General features: G+C 39.3%; 2 protein-coding genes across 6 annotated transcripts; one reads left to right on the forward strand and one right to left on the reverse strand.

Annotated features, from left to right (window-relative positions):
• The first annotated feature begins 121 nt into the window (after positions 1-121).
• Positions 122-15,304, forward strand: LOC726045 (apoptosis-resistant E3 ubiquitin protein ligase 1). Of its 5 annotated transcripts, XM_026440013.1 has the most exons (17): positions 497-690; positions 1,317-1,578; positions 8,535-8,740; positions 10,689-10,845; positions 11,012-11,217; positions 11,370-11,569; positions 11,718-11,955; positions 12,040-12,209; positions 12,293-12,473; positions 12,573-12,784; positions 12,878-13,144; positions 13,233-13,308; positions 13,389-13,678; positions 13,753-13,878; positions 13,936-14,124; positions 14,206-14,468; positions 14,550-15,304. In XM_026440013.1, exons 3-17 carry the CDS (start codon positions 8,629-8,631, stop codon positions 14,650-14,652), a joined length of 2,790 nt encoding a protein of 929 aa, XP_026295798.1. In that variant the 5' UTR covers positions 497-690; positions 1,317-1,578; positions 8,535-8,628; the 3' UTR covers positions 14,653-15,304. The 5 variants fall into 5 exon arrangements, with proteins under 5 accessions (XP_026295796.1, XP_026295798.1, XP_026295797.1 ...); XM_026440011.1 differs by lacking the exons at positions 1,317-1,578; positions 8,535-8,740 and adding an exon at positions 122-327; XM_026440012.1 differs by lacking the exons at positions 497-690; positions 1,317-1,578 and adding an exon at positions 2,714-3,549.
• On the reverse strand, positions 8,924-10,418 carry LOC100576745 (leucine-rich repeat-containing protein 26). The gene is made up of 3 exons (XM_003250945.4): positions 10,233-10,418; positions 9,513-10,003; positions 8,924-9,366 (listed from the first exon to the last, which is right to left on the reverse strand). The coding sequence occupies exons 1-3, from the start codon at positions 10,324-10,326 to the stop codon at positions 9,040-9,042; spliced, it is 912 nt and encodes a 303-aa protein (XP_003250993.1). The 5' UTR covers positions 10,327-10,418; the 3' UTR covers positions 8,924-9,039.
• Positions 15,305-15,869: the final 565 nt, after the last annotated feature.

Here is a 15,869-nt window from a genome sequence, read left to right on the forward strand (position 1 = left end):
TTATATTTACATTTTCATATCAAAGTATATATTTTATATGTAGATAAATTTTTTATTTATACATTATAAAGAATTTATATTTTTTATATATAAATTAACTTTTCTATGTATGTGTAAAGAATGTATATTTTTTTTGATTTTCAGTCTGTCCATTAGAAGAAAAGCTGTTGTATGAAATCCCTAGAAATTTATAGTGTTCTTCATCTGTCACTCCATCTACAGTAATCCTTATTCTGTATGAGTATGTAAGTCTTTACTCCGTAAAACTGCACAAGCACAATTTTGTCGATGATATCATATATGGATTAACAGTTTTATGAAAATGTGGTAAGTCGATTAATGCAAAGTACCACTAGTTATATTTCTCGGATATAGATTTGTTTACAAACACTATGGTGACATAACCTCAATTCAGACACTTAACCTGTTAACATAAATATTATATATACGTATACACGCAGTTTGTCAATATAATTTATTACTATTTATTTTGAAGATGCACTTATCAGGAAATGGCACGATGGTCGACTGTATTATCTGGGGTATTCCTGGCCCTTACTATGATTTTATCCCTTGGCAAACTTTTGATGCTTGTCACCGGAAATGCAAACAACGGAGATCTCACCGAAGCAGATCAATGGCTTGCCGAAATTGGACTGAAACAATATCGACCTCTCTTCAAAAAGAAAGGTCAGAATTCTCTTAGTTATTTTCTTAATTCCATTTTATTATTCTTATATTATGCATTGCATAATTATCAAATATTCATATAAATGTTTATAAATAAAAGAATTTTTCAATTTGTAAACAATTTACGATAAAAGATAAAACAATCAGTTTTAATATATAACTCATTCTATTTGGCGACTTTCTAAAACGATTACTGCACAATAGATTCATTATTCAAACTTGAAATTCATTGTTAAGCATGTATTATCGATTGATCGTTAAATTACGGGTCTTTGTACGATAATGTGAATTTAACGAGCCTTTGCAAACGTCATTCATTACTACATCAAGAATTGTGATGCTTCGGGATTCATTACCATTTCAAAGAGTTATGTAAGAGCAATTCAAACTCCTGTGTTATGTGTAATTAATTTTGCAATATTTTTCTTTATATATTTATGTATCTATGAAAAATATTTGTAAAGATTTATTAGATGAAAAACAGAGAAATTTTTTTATGTAAAGCTCTAAAATGTTGAATGAAAAAAAAAAAAGATTGAATAGAAAGAGAAAATATTATAAGATATGCGCAAACTTGTACTTCAGTTTTTATCGCAGCTTGTTCCTCCGCATGTTTTTCTTATTAGATTCAAAAACCAAAGCGAAGCAAGCTGATAAATCTGCGTCAGTGTCCAAACTTTTATCATCTTGGCCCTGGCTGGTGCCAAGGATATAAGCGCTTGCGCGAATGTTCCTTCGGAGTTAGGCTTTTATACCTCGGTATTGGTGGGATGAACGAATGGATACGAAGTTCCCAGCTGCGGCAATGTCACTGCGCGCTGTTTGCACTTGAGCCAATGGGGTGGGGACACTGCCCCTGCTCTCACCCTTTTCGAGAGCAAACGTTTTGTATGTACACAATCACCTTTATTGTTTTTTAATCTATCCATCACTGAACATTTACGATCGGTCCTAAAGCACTCGTATATTGGCAATAAATTTTAATGACCCAATACTTTTATATTCGAATAATCGTATCTTTATCCCTGCTGTATCAATTTAAACGAAATTGCGCTACGAATCATCCAAATAACTGACCAATTATATATTGTTATATTATTTCGTTCATTTCGTGCAAATTTTATATTACATAACGCAAATAAATTTATCATCGGTATTTATTTTACACTAATTTTTCGCGTTGATTTAATCACTTTTAGCACATGATAAAAAAAATAAAGAGATCCTTTAGAAGCTTTGAATTCCGTTGACACGGCAGAAAACAAGATTCTCTCGTCGAGAGCGAACTAATGATCCAGTCAGCAAGTAACTGCCCTCAATAGTTACTACATCCTATCCGGATTTCTTATCGATCATCAAAGTAGATCGTCAAAGATTAAATATGACTACTCGTCGAGAGCGCTCAACGCGAACATTTCTTTACGATTGAACGACGAGTGCGCTGCAATTACTGGAAAAATTCAAGGCAACTGTTAGGACCAATGACGAACTCGAGTCCGTTTAAAAGTACCATCGAAAGTTTTTCTTTTTTTTTTTTTTTTTAATTTTTAAACCAAATTAATCTATTGCGGTAGCAAGAAAATGGATCGCCCCGTCTTATATTTGGAACGATTCCATAAAACGTAATGGAAAATCAACCCCTTTCTCCCTCTACCTCTTTCATTGATTTCCAATTTTTCCCGAAAATGCAGATTTTTTAGAAATTTTTTAGAAACGAGACTTCTTTCTTTCGAACGTCTACAAAGAGTAGAATTTCGTGGGGGGGAGAGAAGAGAGGGAAGTAAAGGAGTGAAATTTCGTTTCGTAAAAATGATGGACAACGATGGAGAAAGAAAAGAGGGAGAAAGCTGGACGTGAAGCTAAACCGATACGCAGAGGCACGGGCAAAATGGTGATGGGGATTCGATTTTGGAAGAAAAGGAAGAAAGCGAAGTTTGGCTGGCGTGGTCTTCGTAGCGTGGTGGGAGTAGTGAACGGGTGGCAGAGGGTGGCTCTGTCCGCGTAATCGTATCGCATGCAGTCGTCTAGCGTGAGTCCGCGCGAGTGGATCGCGGAGTCGCATCGCTCTCGGCGTTAATCGGGTGTCGAGGCACTCGACTCACGGGGGGAAACCCTTATTACCCCCCCTTGCTACGTCCCCTTTCGCATTATCTCTCGCGGAATCCCGTTGAATCGCGCGAACCAAACGACGTGAGCATTATGCGCGCAGCCAGAGGGCGCGTACGCATGAACCACCATAAAAACGGAATCCCTGTGAACGATGAAATCGTGAACGAACCTCGGATGTTCGCGCGTTCGCCGAGGCTTTGACACATCGGCCCGCCTCACCCTTAGTAGACGCGTTCGAAGTCGGTCGTAGAAAGAGCTCGCGTTTTTACCATCTACCCCCGATATACTATACCCCTCTCTCCTTCCCCTATTCTCCAACCCCTCATTATTATTCGCGCGTATTCTCGACTTCGGGACGCGGTACATACATCGGAAAGACGAGCATCGTAGAACTCGTCCCTCTAGGTCTCACGTTCTCTCTCACCTGTCGCCGAGGACATACGAGTACTCCTCCTGTCGCTTCATCCTCTACCCACGTAGATAACAAGTAGCGAGATCGTAATTAATATCGTAAACAAGTGCGACGCGACACTCTCCTGTTGCGAAGGGGTACGATTTCGTTCGTTGCGCCCGAGGACCGCAATTCGAACAGCCGCATATTACCTTTTTCGCTGGCAACGCTCCTCCCACCTTTCCGCTGGGTTACCCGCGATCTTTTATCCTCCACCTTCCCCCCCAACTTCGAGTCGCCGAACACCGATCCTCCGGCGGAAAAGCAGTCTTCAGGTGACGAGAAGTCGTTTCGAATCCGTAAGTTCACTTCTTCTTCTTCTTCTCTTCGACGAACATTCGTTTCTTACGATCGAATATTACGCGCACGCTTATTATTTTTAATTACGAGAAGAATCAGTTGAAGTACAGTCGAACTTTATCCTTTTGCTAATTTTGCACCGCCCCCCGATAGAAATTGCATGCTTTTAAAAATTGTGCAAAAATTTCCCTTAAATTAAGAGACAATGCGAACGTTTGCTTGAATCTCGCGGAATTTTTCGGGGGATGAAGGGTTGAAGAGTTTCTCGAGGGTAATCACAAGGATTCGTCACGAATTTCTTTCTTTTCCCTCTGAAATTTGGTCTGATCGCGTAGATGTTGTTGTTGTTGCGACCCGTTTCAAGGCTTTGTTACTCGGGGCCGCGCGAGGTCACGGAACGTCTTCATCGCGAAAGACGTTGACGTCACGACGCCGCTCTCTCTCTCTCTCTCTCTCTCTCTCTCTCTCTCTCTCTCTCTCTCTCTCTCTTCGAGCATTTTCGAAAAGTAAGGGATCGCCTAAAGCGCGGCGAACGCGTCCTGCATTGCGACACTTTGAGCGATGGGTTTTTCCCACGAGCATCGTGATCCGGGGGAGGAAAAGTTTGCCGGTAATGCGTTTTATCGGCTCGATGTCGATGCCGTGGAAACTCGCCGTTGGGGAACTCGAGAAGATTGGAATAAAGAAAATTCAATTCCCAACTTTTCCCAACTTTCTTCTCTCTCTCTCTCTCCTATATATATCCATGTATTCACCGAAAGATAAACGTACGGGATATAGGATAGCTCGAGTTATGGTAATTCGAAAGAAGGGAATAGCGAGTGGAAATAAATAATGTAAATATAATACACGAAGAAATGCGCATAGAGAAATCGTTTAGAAGAATAGATGATGATATTCCTTATAGGAAAAAAGAAACTGTTTGAAAGATATTTGTTTCGATATTTATTTGAAAACGTTTTTAATCATTAATCATTACTCATCCCAGGCTAAAATCGATATAATCCGCCAGTACCTCGGCCATTTTCCACTCATTGTCCACGTGTCGTAATTTATCACGGGCCATTTTCCGTGTCCCGCATTGTTCGAAAATGATGAAGCGAAACGAAATTTTCGGGGGATGTCCGCGGGCGAATAAATCAATCCCGTCGAATCCTACGAAACTTTTCGCGCTCACATTACGAGGGAAAGCGAGAGCCTCGTAAAACGAAAGAAGTGGGAAGATGATCCGTTGGCAGATTGATCGATCGATCGATCGATCGGCAAATCGAGCGGGTTTGGCAACACGCGCGCGGAGAGACAAACATATAGGATGTCGGTGTACAACATGATGCGAGTAGGATTTAATTGATCGCGGTTAAAATTGATTTTCCCGGTTGTTGCGTACGAGTAAGTTTGCACGAAGCAGGTAAACGTCGGCCGATGGGAAAAGTATCGATCCATCGTGACCTTAACCTTTCTTAACGCGGAAAAATTTCCCGTCGAGAACGAGTCTGAAAAAGGCCCGAGTTGACTCACAGTTGACACGCTTCACTGGCTCTGGTTAAATATTAATTTGCTATTCTACCAAATGCGAAATGCGTAATTTCGAACGAAGAATCGGAAATTCGAGAGATAACCTGTTTTAAATAGTCCTTTAATAAAGGGAGGTGAGTTTTACACGAGCATAAAATCGCGTTTCGAAATTACGCTAGTTTAAATGACGGTCGTTGAAACAAATTGAAAGCAAAAAATTTCTTGATCGAACGAAACGGGTATTACAACGGTGTTATAATCCTCTTCGACGCGATGAATCTTGCTTGGATATATTTTATGAAAAAAAAAAATACATATATATCCGTGCGAGCGTTATTGCTTTCGAGAATGATGTAAATGTTATCCAACTCTGCAATAAGCTACGCGAATTTAACGGTGTTATCCATTTACGTGCGACGCAATTCCGTATACCAATTACGTTTTACCGCGCCACGAGCAATTAATCATTCCACGAGCGTATCCTCTACTCATCGTATTTTTCTACGTTTCTATCGATGAAAAAACAAACAAGCAAAAAAAAAAAAAACAAATCGACGAGATACAAATCAATGTATATATATATATATATATATATATTACAGATATACTCGAAACCCTCGATTATCTCGTTTAGATAGACGATCGAAATGCGCATACGAATCGCATGGGAAAAGGAAGCGTATGTACAAACACTCTGTGTTATGTACAATATAACACGCTATCGCTTCGACTCGATCGTATATCATATTACGTATACATTGTACGTGAATCGTGTTTCATATATCAACGATATATTTTCCATAATCGTGAGAAAAAAAAAGAAATTGAAATATTCGTCGCAAATATTTGCTCGAATTTACACAACGAATAGCACGCTAATAAAACTTCATCGCTTGGCAAAAAGAATTGCGTATCCCTTGTACCTTGGCTCGAAGAGGAAGACAGTCTGGATAGGCACACACTCGAGTCTCGAGTAGCCGGCAAGATTTTAATTAGCCCGGGAAACAATCGCTCGTTCTCGCGGGAGAATAGTATTCATCGCGCTTTCGTATCCTTTCATTCGAGCAGAAACCTGATCCCCGAGGGTCCTCCTCCGAAAACTTCTTTTCACCGAAACTTATCGCTGGCTTCTTACAATTTCGAAGGAAAAAAGAGCGAAGGGGAGGGAGACAGTAAGAAAGAGAATCGCGATCCTACAAGTTAGGATCGTTTAATCGCTTCGTCGTTAAGAAAGAAACGTCACGCCGCCGTGCACTGGATTCCATTAATGCGGTAACACGCCATGGTGGTGAAACTGTGTCACCAAGTTTGTTTCTCAACCTTCCCCTCTCTGTGCGCGGATATTCCCGGAATACCGGTCTCGAAATACGAACGAGGCGATAAGAGAGGGGGGGAGGAGAAGGGAAATTTTAAGCAGACGAGAAGGAAATGTTGCAATTCGGCGCAATATCGCGTCCCCCCTCGGTCAAGTAGAAGATAGACACAAAAGCGGGCAAATGTGCAGGAATCGATCTGCCCTACCTTCATAATACCGGCAACTCTCTCTCGTGCATAATCATGAGAATGTATGACATACGAGAATGTATGCCCTGGTTTTGCCTTGCCCACCACCACCTCCGCCGCCATTACCTCCTGCCGCTGCTCCAACCCCGTTGCCGTTCCCCCTCGCCACCGAAAGGATCGTTAGCACGAAGTAATGCCAGTGAAGGATATCCGTTCGAAAAGGTCAAGAGTCCACGTCGAGGCTGCCGTGTTCTACGCGGGCTTGATTCTCTCATTGTTCCCATGCTTGCGTCTCTCCTCTTTTCTTCTTCTTCTCTACGTTTCCGTTTCGACCACGGCCCAGAAAAAAATAACCTAGGGAAAGGAGAAAGGTTGGGGGGAGAGAGAGAGAGAGAGAAAGATCTGAAAAACATCGAGAGCCACCGCATTCTTCTTTTACCTTTGAAACATTACGAGCTTTGATGGACTCGCTAATGGAACGTTTATCCCTCGAAGTCCTGTAATACTTGATGGGATGAAATGGTCCGCGAATTTTTCCATTACTTTTTTTTTTTACTTGGGGAGAGTGGAAGATTTAAAATTAAAAATACCGCGATTCGATCTTTAATCACCGCCACCATCTCTTCTCGATGTAATCTCGTGTCCTTGTTTCGTTTCGAGAACTAACCACTTAACGATTATTAAAAAAAGATGGAAAAATCGGGGAGGAGACACGCGTACCGTTTCGTCCAATTTGTTCTACGTATGCCACAGATTATACCTTGAAATGCAATCCTATGTTTCGTCCTTCCAATCGTTCTTTCTTTCTTTTTTTATCGGCGGCAATTGACACGGTACACGTCGGCCAATAAATTGTGCAAGGGAAACGAGACGAGCGTGGAAAACACGGGTACGATAACCCCGGTTCGACCTCGAGTGGACTCTTGACCCGCTTTCAGGACCCGTTTAATTCATGGTAACGTTCCGTTGTAGTTGATTAAATCGCCACCCTATCGATCCGCGATCGCTTTATCGGCATATGGTTAATCGAGCGGCATGAAAGCGCGCGCCGATAGAAGAATCCGTCGAAACAGTTATCAATCTCTTTATTCGAAATCCCCGTACCCCCGGATCTGGGTCAACGCGGGCGAATGTATATTGTACATCTCCCTTTTCTCTCTTTTTTTTTTTTTTTCCTTTTTCGATTGCGCCCCACCGAATTTTTTGCGATCGAATAAGTTCAATCCTTGAACCCTCGACGAGAGCCGCAAAGTCGATTAGAGAAAAAGTTTCGAAAATTACGAAATCCCCTTTCTCGATTATTCACGACGAAATGGTGTGCACGTAACGCGGAAAGTATCGAACGAATTTTTTTCACTCATCATCCTAGCAAATGTCGTCGAGCAAATATCATTACCTCCGTCTCCATCTTTCAATTCTTCGCGAGAGATTGTACAATAGCTTTCACCCTTGTAATTAAAATTAATCGCGTGTCGTTGGAGCGAAGCCGCGATGCAAGATCTTCCCTCTTCAAGAAGAAATTGACCCATGCTTCGCCTCTCGTTACAAGCTTCCCTTTCTTCTTCCCTTTCTAATTGCATTCGCTTCGTTGCAAAAAATACACACACACACACATATATATACACTAGCTGCGCACTAACCGTTTGTACGACAAGCGAAATATTAAATATCAGCTTGACAATATCGTCACGTCCCGCACAATTGTCAATGGCTGCTATTCGTCATTCAATCATCGCGGCAATCGCACTTTGCAGTCGCGTGGCAAGTCGAAAACAAAAGGTAGAAGTTTCATTGTTCGGCTCGGGTATAAATTTATTTTCGCGCGATTATCAAAGAAATATCTCGTTTTCGAAAATCCTTCGCGCCCAAAAAATCAAATTCGCGAATTTATCATTGTATGTTCGGCCGCGGAATCGTTCACAAGATTAATGAGAATGAAACGGTGGTGTAATGATGTTTCGAGAAGATGACCTCGTGACGAGCGAGCGATGCGACGGTGAACGAAAGAAAGAATGCTTCGTAGTCGGTAAAAGTTGAAGAGAGAACACCGTGGAGGAATTATGCCGGACAAAAATCGAGGCTGTCGAGATGGACAACGCGACAAAGATTTCTTTGCCGACGAGATATCGTCCATCGGCATGTCGCTACGGCCCAGCGGTAGCGCTTCTTCCGGTAAGTAAAAAAAAAAAGAAAAAAAAAATCTCACGTTGAAAATAAACATTTTCTTTTTTCAATCCAATGAATCATTCTTGCGATTAATTTCGTCGTAAAAAATAAGTATTCCTTCCGTACGAACGAAGGTTGGAGGAACAAATTTCCCAACACAACGGTTTGCCTTTCAAAAATTAGAGACGATTCATCTTTACTCGTAATTATTATTTATATTTTCGATCCTGAAAAATTCTAATTTAATTCAATAAGAAGCTTTTACAATTTTTACCTCCTTTTTCCCCCCTTTTTCTCTCTTTTTTTTAATTCATTTTCGTTTGACGGATATAGAAGAGCAATTTCTTGATCACGTTCCCGTTGGTGAGCTGATGACGATTCTCGGCAGCTATGCAACTCGTCAATTGGTGCCTCTCGGGGGCACATTGGTCGATCGTGGAATTCGATTTCTCGAGACCTGTTCGAAACTGATTGAACAAATTCAGGATAATGCATTCTTTCATCGAGACTTCCGACTCGGCCACGCTCGTGTCGCCGATGGCGCACAGCCAAAGCAGCTTATCCACCCATGCTTCCTTCTCGCTCTCCCCGTCTACGTAGTTCACCCCGTGGTCCCGCATCCACAGAGTTAGCTGTAATTTCCGAATCGATAAATAAACCGAATCTAGCAACGTCCGTTTCATCGCAGATCCTTGAATTTTGAAACGAGCAATGAGATTCTTCTTCGAAAGAGACTTCGACTTTTTATTCTATTCGGGCTCTATCCTCTTTCGCTTACCTTTCCCCGACATTTGAAAGTCAGAGGATTGCCGGAGAAGTAGACTTTGTCGACACCGCCGGGCAACGTTGAAGGTTCCAGGCAAGCTAAACGATTCTCTCGGATGTCGAGCCGCTTGAGCAACGGTATTTTCTCGAAGATCACCGGTTCGATTATGTCGATCCTATTGAAAGACAGGTCCAATTGCTCCAGGTAGACCAAATCCTTGAACCACGCCTCCCTCACGCGCGTGATGTTATTGTTCGGCAGGCCGAGTTTCCTCAAATTCACTAAACTGCCCAACCCATCCAAATGAATGTCGTTTATACGACAATGGTGCATGTTCAAGGACTGCAAATGTTTCGCGTATCTCGCGAAAGCTCGTTCCGGAATGTACCGCAAATTCGAGTTGAAGATCAATATGGACCTCACCGAGTCCGCCGTCTCGTTGAAAATTGTTTGTAACGTGACGTTGGAGCATTGCAACCGATCGACCAACCCTCCTCCGTTCCCTGAAACATTTGTGCACATTTATCGATTATTCGATAATATTGGAGAGAAATTTCTAAAAAATCGTCTTATACTCTTTCTCTTCTCGTAAAAAGAAAAAAAACGTGAAAAAAACGATCATCGAGGGGAGGAAGAAAAAAAAAAGGAACGGTGTCCCACTTTTTCCGATTCCGTAAACGGAACAATTGAAAATTAAACGAGCGAGCGAAGAGGAAAAAGTTTTTGCCTCACCTTCTTCGTGTTTGTTCACGATGCATATCGTGAGCGCAAACCCGATGCACTTGAGAATGCACAGCGGAAAGACGAGGGACGACGTACGACGCATTTTTAAGTGGCTTACACAGTTTGACGATTTTACGACGAATGGCTGCGCAATGAAAATTAGAGGAATCAGCTCCTCGCTTCGAATTTTATCAGGCCTCGTTTCCTGTCATTTTCTATTCACGGACTACCAACCGTTATCGCAAATTCCTCTGATTGAGTCTCTAATTAAAAAATGATGATGATGATGATAATAATAATAATAATTTTTGTTCGTCTATAATAGCTCGGGATACATATAATTCTTTGATTAATTGCTCGACCATTTCCTTTGTTTTGTTTTTTTCTTTTCTTCTTCTTCTTCCCCTTCTTCTTCCTCCTTCTTTTGCGAGATCATAGAGGAAGGAAATGATTCGAATGTTGCAGGTATCTCATCCCTTGCGAGTTGTGGCGAGGTGGACGCGTTGCCGGAATTACCAGCCCAGGACGAGGAACGATTGCAACGCGCCGCACGTTTGTTGCAACAAAGGCTCGTTTTGCGCCAATGGCTCACTGACCATGGCTTGCACAGCCATTATCAAAAGTGAGCAGAATATTTTCCATTTATATTTAATAATAGTTATTTTTTTAATAATAGATATTCTAAAAATTTCTATGGACGATTATTTGTTATTTACGAATATTCTCGGTCGAAAGGAGAGATCTGTTTTTCATTTCCTTTCCTTCTTTTTTTCTTTTTTTTTCATCAGATTAATGCAGATGGAAGTGATGTCTCTGGAGGATGTGTATTGGGTGGAGGATAATGCGGCACGGGCAGCCCTTGGCAAGGATTTACCGCGATGGACCCAGGCCAGACAGACGTTGCCTACTTCAAAGGAAGATTTAGAAACCCTCAAGGCTGATTTGTGGAGCGCCGTGGTGAAAAATAGCCAGCATCAAGACGCTTGGACATGGGGTATGATTCTTTTTCATCGTTTGTTTTTCTTTTTTTTCTTTTTTTTTTTTTTTTTCGTAAAATTGTGTACACAACAATGAAGAAAACGCAAGGTTTCAAGGAAGAACGATTTGAAAGATGAATTTTTCCTTTCCTTCCCTCGTACCTGGCAGGTGGAATGTTGGTTGTCTCCGTGTCAGTAGCAGGGTTAGTGACCCTGGCTGCTATGACACAGCCGGCTCTAGCACCAGAGGCGAAACACTCCTTGTTGCAATATGTGACGGGAAAGTATTTACTACCGAGCAATTGTCGGGTTCATTTTGCATGGGACGAGCCGCAACTTGTGGGAGAAACTATGACGTTTACAGTGAAGGTATATAAAAGTTTTTAAAACGGATAGATTTTGAAAGCAAGCGTGGTAAAAATAAAATTTATTTCTTTCCATTTCGAGCCAAACTCGAGCCGGCCAATTTATTTTTATGACGATCGTATTTCATTTTTTGAAAAATGTTGATTTACAGTTTTATCAACGCAACGGCCAACCGTACCCAATCTGTGACAAAGACAATCTGATCGTCGAAGTCACTGAGGGTACACGAAGAGTAGCTACCCTAATAGAGTTAGGAGGCACTGATCCCTTAGCTGCGAACACTGCAGTTGTAAAGTTTACTGTCCGCCATGCTGGACAATATCGAATAGCCGTACTTATCGGTTCGTGCCACGTTCACGGCAGCCCGTTTCTTAAAAATTTTCTTCCCGGTACGATTATCCGAAAGATAATATTACAGAATAAGATATAGAATTACAGCCAATTATTTATATTTATATTTCGTTATTATTCAGGCCCCCCAGATCCGAACAAGACCGTCTTCGTGCGACAAAGTTCAACGGTCGTTTGTACAGCCGGGGTCGCGCATTCTATGACAATAGAGCCGCGAGATGAGTACGATAATCTGTGTATATTTGGACCTGGCGATAAACCAACGGAGGGTTATCAAGTTAACATTACTCAGGCAAGTTGATGTTGGTTAAAAATTAAGGTCTTGATAGAATTTGCGCGATTAAATTCTTCTTTTTTCGATCGTTTCAATTACAGATTGGCAGTACGATGAACAAATCGGCTATCACAAATTGCAGTATACAATTTGACTATGACTCTCCGAATCAAAGGATCCGTTTAAAAGTCAGCTTTCCGAAGGGCAATTGTTACCATGCGACAGTCAGTTTACGCGGGCTGCAGCTACACAACGGGGATTTCGACATCATTGTACTCGAGAGTACGAAAGATACTTTTGTTCTTTAAATTTTGTTTTTGTCCCGGCAGTTTTATCCTTCCGAAAGTTTTATTTTTACGGTATTTATATCTGTTAGCGTAGGTGATGTTGCTAGAATGGTGCATAATAACGTGGCCTCGAAAGATCCCAACATTTGTTACGCGGCAAAATTGTTGGGCATGCAAGGAGAAAAATTTTCGAAACCGAAAAAAGTTGTCTGCTTTATTTCGCCTAAACAGCTCACTATCAAGGAATACTTGTTGAGAATAATACCAAAAAGGCTCGTTACTTTCAGGCTTTGCCCCTCGACCAAAGTAAGTAATTCAATTTCTCGGAAGGGGGAAAAAATTGAAATTTCCTTTTCCCTGGATATAACACGTGCAATAATTCAAAACGATGTCTTTCAGTTCCATTTTGATTGTTCAAATAATCAATACGATGGTTACGACTCTTTTTCTATCGATGATGGATGTCAGCCACCCGTTGAATTAATTTCTCTCTATCGAGATATAATAGCCGCTACATTTACGTTGTTTTTGTTGAAAAATATAGGTGGAAGTGAAACTTTTGCTGACAAACAAGATTTCTTTTATCACGAAGTTCGAAAGCATCATCAAAAACATTACCACGAAAAACTTCTGGTGAAAGTTCAACGCGATAAATTGCTAGAATCGGTAAATATCGAGTTATTAATTAAAACAGTGTACATATTTAGTCAAATTGATTATTCTTTTTTTTTTTTCTTGTTTTTCCCCTTTTAAGTCTATGAAATCTACAAAAGGATTCTCTGTTAGTGATTGGTGTAGAAATTTTGAGATCAGTTTTCAAGGTGAACAAGGTATGTTCCTTACGGAATACGATAATATTTCTCATTATTGAAAGAGACACGTAATAATAAGATTTAATATTTAATTTCAGGCGTTGATTGGGGTGGCGTTCGACGAGAGTGGTTTGAGTTAATTTGCGCGGCTCTATTCGATTCGGGGAACGGTTTATTCGCATCCTTCGGAGAATCACAGCAGGCACTAGTTCATCCTAACAGTAAACGGCCTTCACAGCTTAAACTAAAGCATTATGAGTTTGCAGGGCGAATAGTGGGCAAATGCTTGTACGAATCTGCTCTCGGTGGTTCCTATAGACAGTTGGTACGTGCAAGATTTACGAGATCGTTTCTTGCTCAAATCATAGGCCTCAGAGTACATTACAAGGTATAATTTTTTTATCAATATGAAAGAAGAAAATTAGGAAAAGATAAAAGACAATATTTTTATTCTTCTTACAGTATTTCGAACAGGATGATCCAGATTTATATCTGAGCAAAATAAAGTATATTCTTGAGAATGACGTCGAGGAAATGGAACTTTATTTTGTCGAGGAGGAATATGACAAAGATGGTCAATTATTAAAAGTAAGATCATGTCATACATTTATTTATATTACCTTGTTTAAATTCGTTTATTTATAGGTAGCTGAATTAATTCCCGGAGGTAGTAAGATTCGTGTGACAAATGATACGAAACTTCGTTATTTGGATGCACTCGCACAGCATAGGCTCGCTAGTTCCGTACGAAACGAAGTAGAACATTTTCTAAGAGGTCTAAACGAACTTATTCCTGATAATCTTTTGGGAATTTTTGATGAAAACGAACTTGAAGTATATAATTTATATTTATCTCTCTCTCTTTCTCTCTTATTTTTAAACATCTTCCACTTACTTCATATGTATTTGTTATAGTTATTGTTGTGCGGTACTGGTGAATACAGCGTAGCAGATTTACGTGCGCACCATATAGCTAATGGAAGCTCGCCAGAGTTTCTTCGAGTTCTTGATTGGTTCTGGACTGCAGTTAGCAACTTCACGCAAGAGGAGATGGCCCGACTATTACAATTTACCACAGGCTGTTCGCAATTACCACCAGGTGGATTTCAACAATTGAGCCCACGATTTCAAATTACAGCAGCACCAACTTTTGCTAATTTGCCTACAGCACATACTTGGTAGTAGTGTAATTTTATATTATATATTTTAATCAATAGTAGTAATTTTTCAAAATAATAATTATTTAAATATTTTTACAGCTTCAATCAGCTCTGCTTACCCGATTATGAATGTTACGATCACTTTGAGCGAGCTTTGTTATTAGCGATTAGTGAAGGTACTGAAGGATTTGGTATGATTTAAAGATTAAATGTCAATTAAGTTCTAGTCTTATCGAATTTTACTATTTATTTATCTTCTCTTTTTTTTTTTTATTTGTAATTACTACAATTTTATTTAAATATGTATTATTTACGAGATCAGACAAAATTATCTCACATTTTTATACGTAAAAAAAAAAGAAAGGAAAAAAAATTTTCTTTTTTTTTTTTTTTTTTTGTTTTACGTTTTGGCAAAATGATGACTATCAATATAACAATCCAATATATTTCAAAATAACGATATTAATATTTTTACTGGCTTGTGGTAACGTTTTTATAAAAAGGTGATACAAAGAGCAATCTTATAGAAATATCAAAATTGCTCAATTTAATGTATCAAGATTTGTTATAGTTTAAAATATTCTAAATTTTATTACTCATAAAAATAGTTACATACACGTTCCTCAAGCCATCAAATTCGATATACTCAACTGTACAATTTATTAATACGCAATGAAACATTTTTTTATAGTTGCCGAATTAGCTAAAGTTAGTTATATATATATATATATTATAAAGTTTGAGAAGGTCGTTGTGAGATTTAGGTCATTCACCTAATCAGTATTTTTTGTCTTTTATTCTTCGCTATATAGAAATATATAAATGAATGAAGAAAAAAATGTTTTAAAAATGTATTATTTTTTCATTGTTGTCTTTTATTTCCTTCTTTTTATTTTTTTTTCTTTTTAACTCTGATATTATAGAGCAATCAAAGATGAGATTTTTTTTTACATCCATAAGTACAATAATTTTTACAAAATTGTTTTTATTGCAAATAAAAATGCACCAAGCATTTTTTTTTTATTTCCATGTTTCTCTAATAAATTTTTGAGGAGTAATAAATCAATGAGTATGACCGAATTTCAAGATTGTAGGGCAACATTTTTTGTTGTCAGGATTAATCTATGCATAAAAGATGTTTTAGATCGTCTAGAAAATATTACATAAAAAAAAATTACCAACAAGAACAATTCAAATATAAAACGATTTTGTGATAATAAGAACGAATCTTCCACTGAAATTTGTGCCGTATCTTCACTTACCGTACGAAAGCCTCAAATATAAGAAAGGATGTTTACTAATACTGGCAGAAGCATAAAAAAAAATATACCGCAGAAATCATATTGTTATCGAACAAAATGAAAATCAATGTTATCTTGTACTTAAGTACATAATAATAAGAAATGTGATCAGACACGT

Source organism: Apis mellifera, linkage group LG4 (genome assembly GCF_003254395.2).
Source record: "Apis mellifera strain DH4 linkage group LG4, Amel_HAv3.1, whole genome shotgun sequence".
Lineage (NCBI taxonomy): Eukaryota > Metazoa > Arthropoda > Insecta > Hymenoptera > Apidae > Apis > Apis mellifera.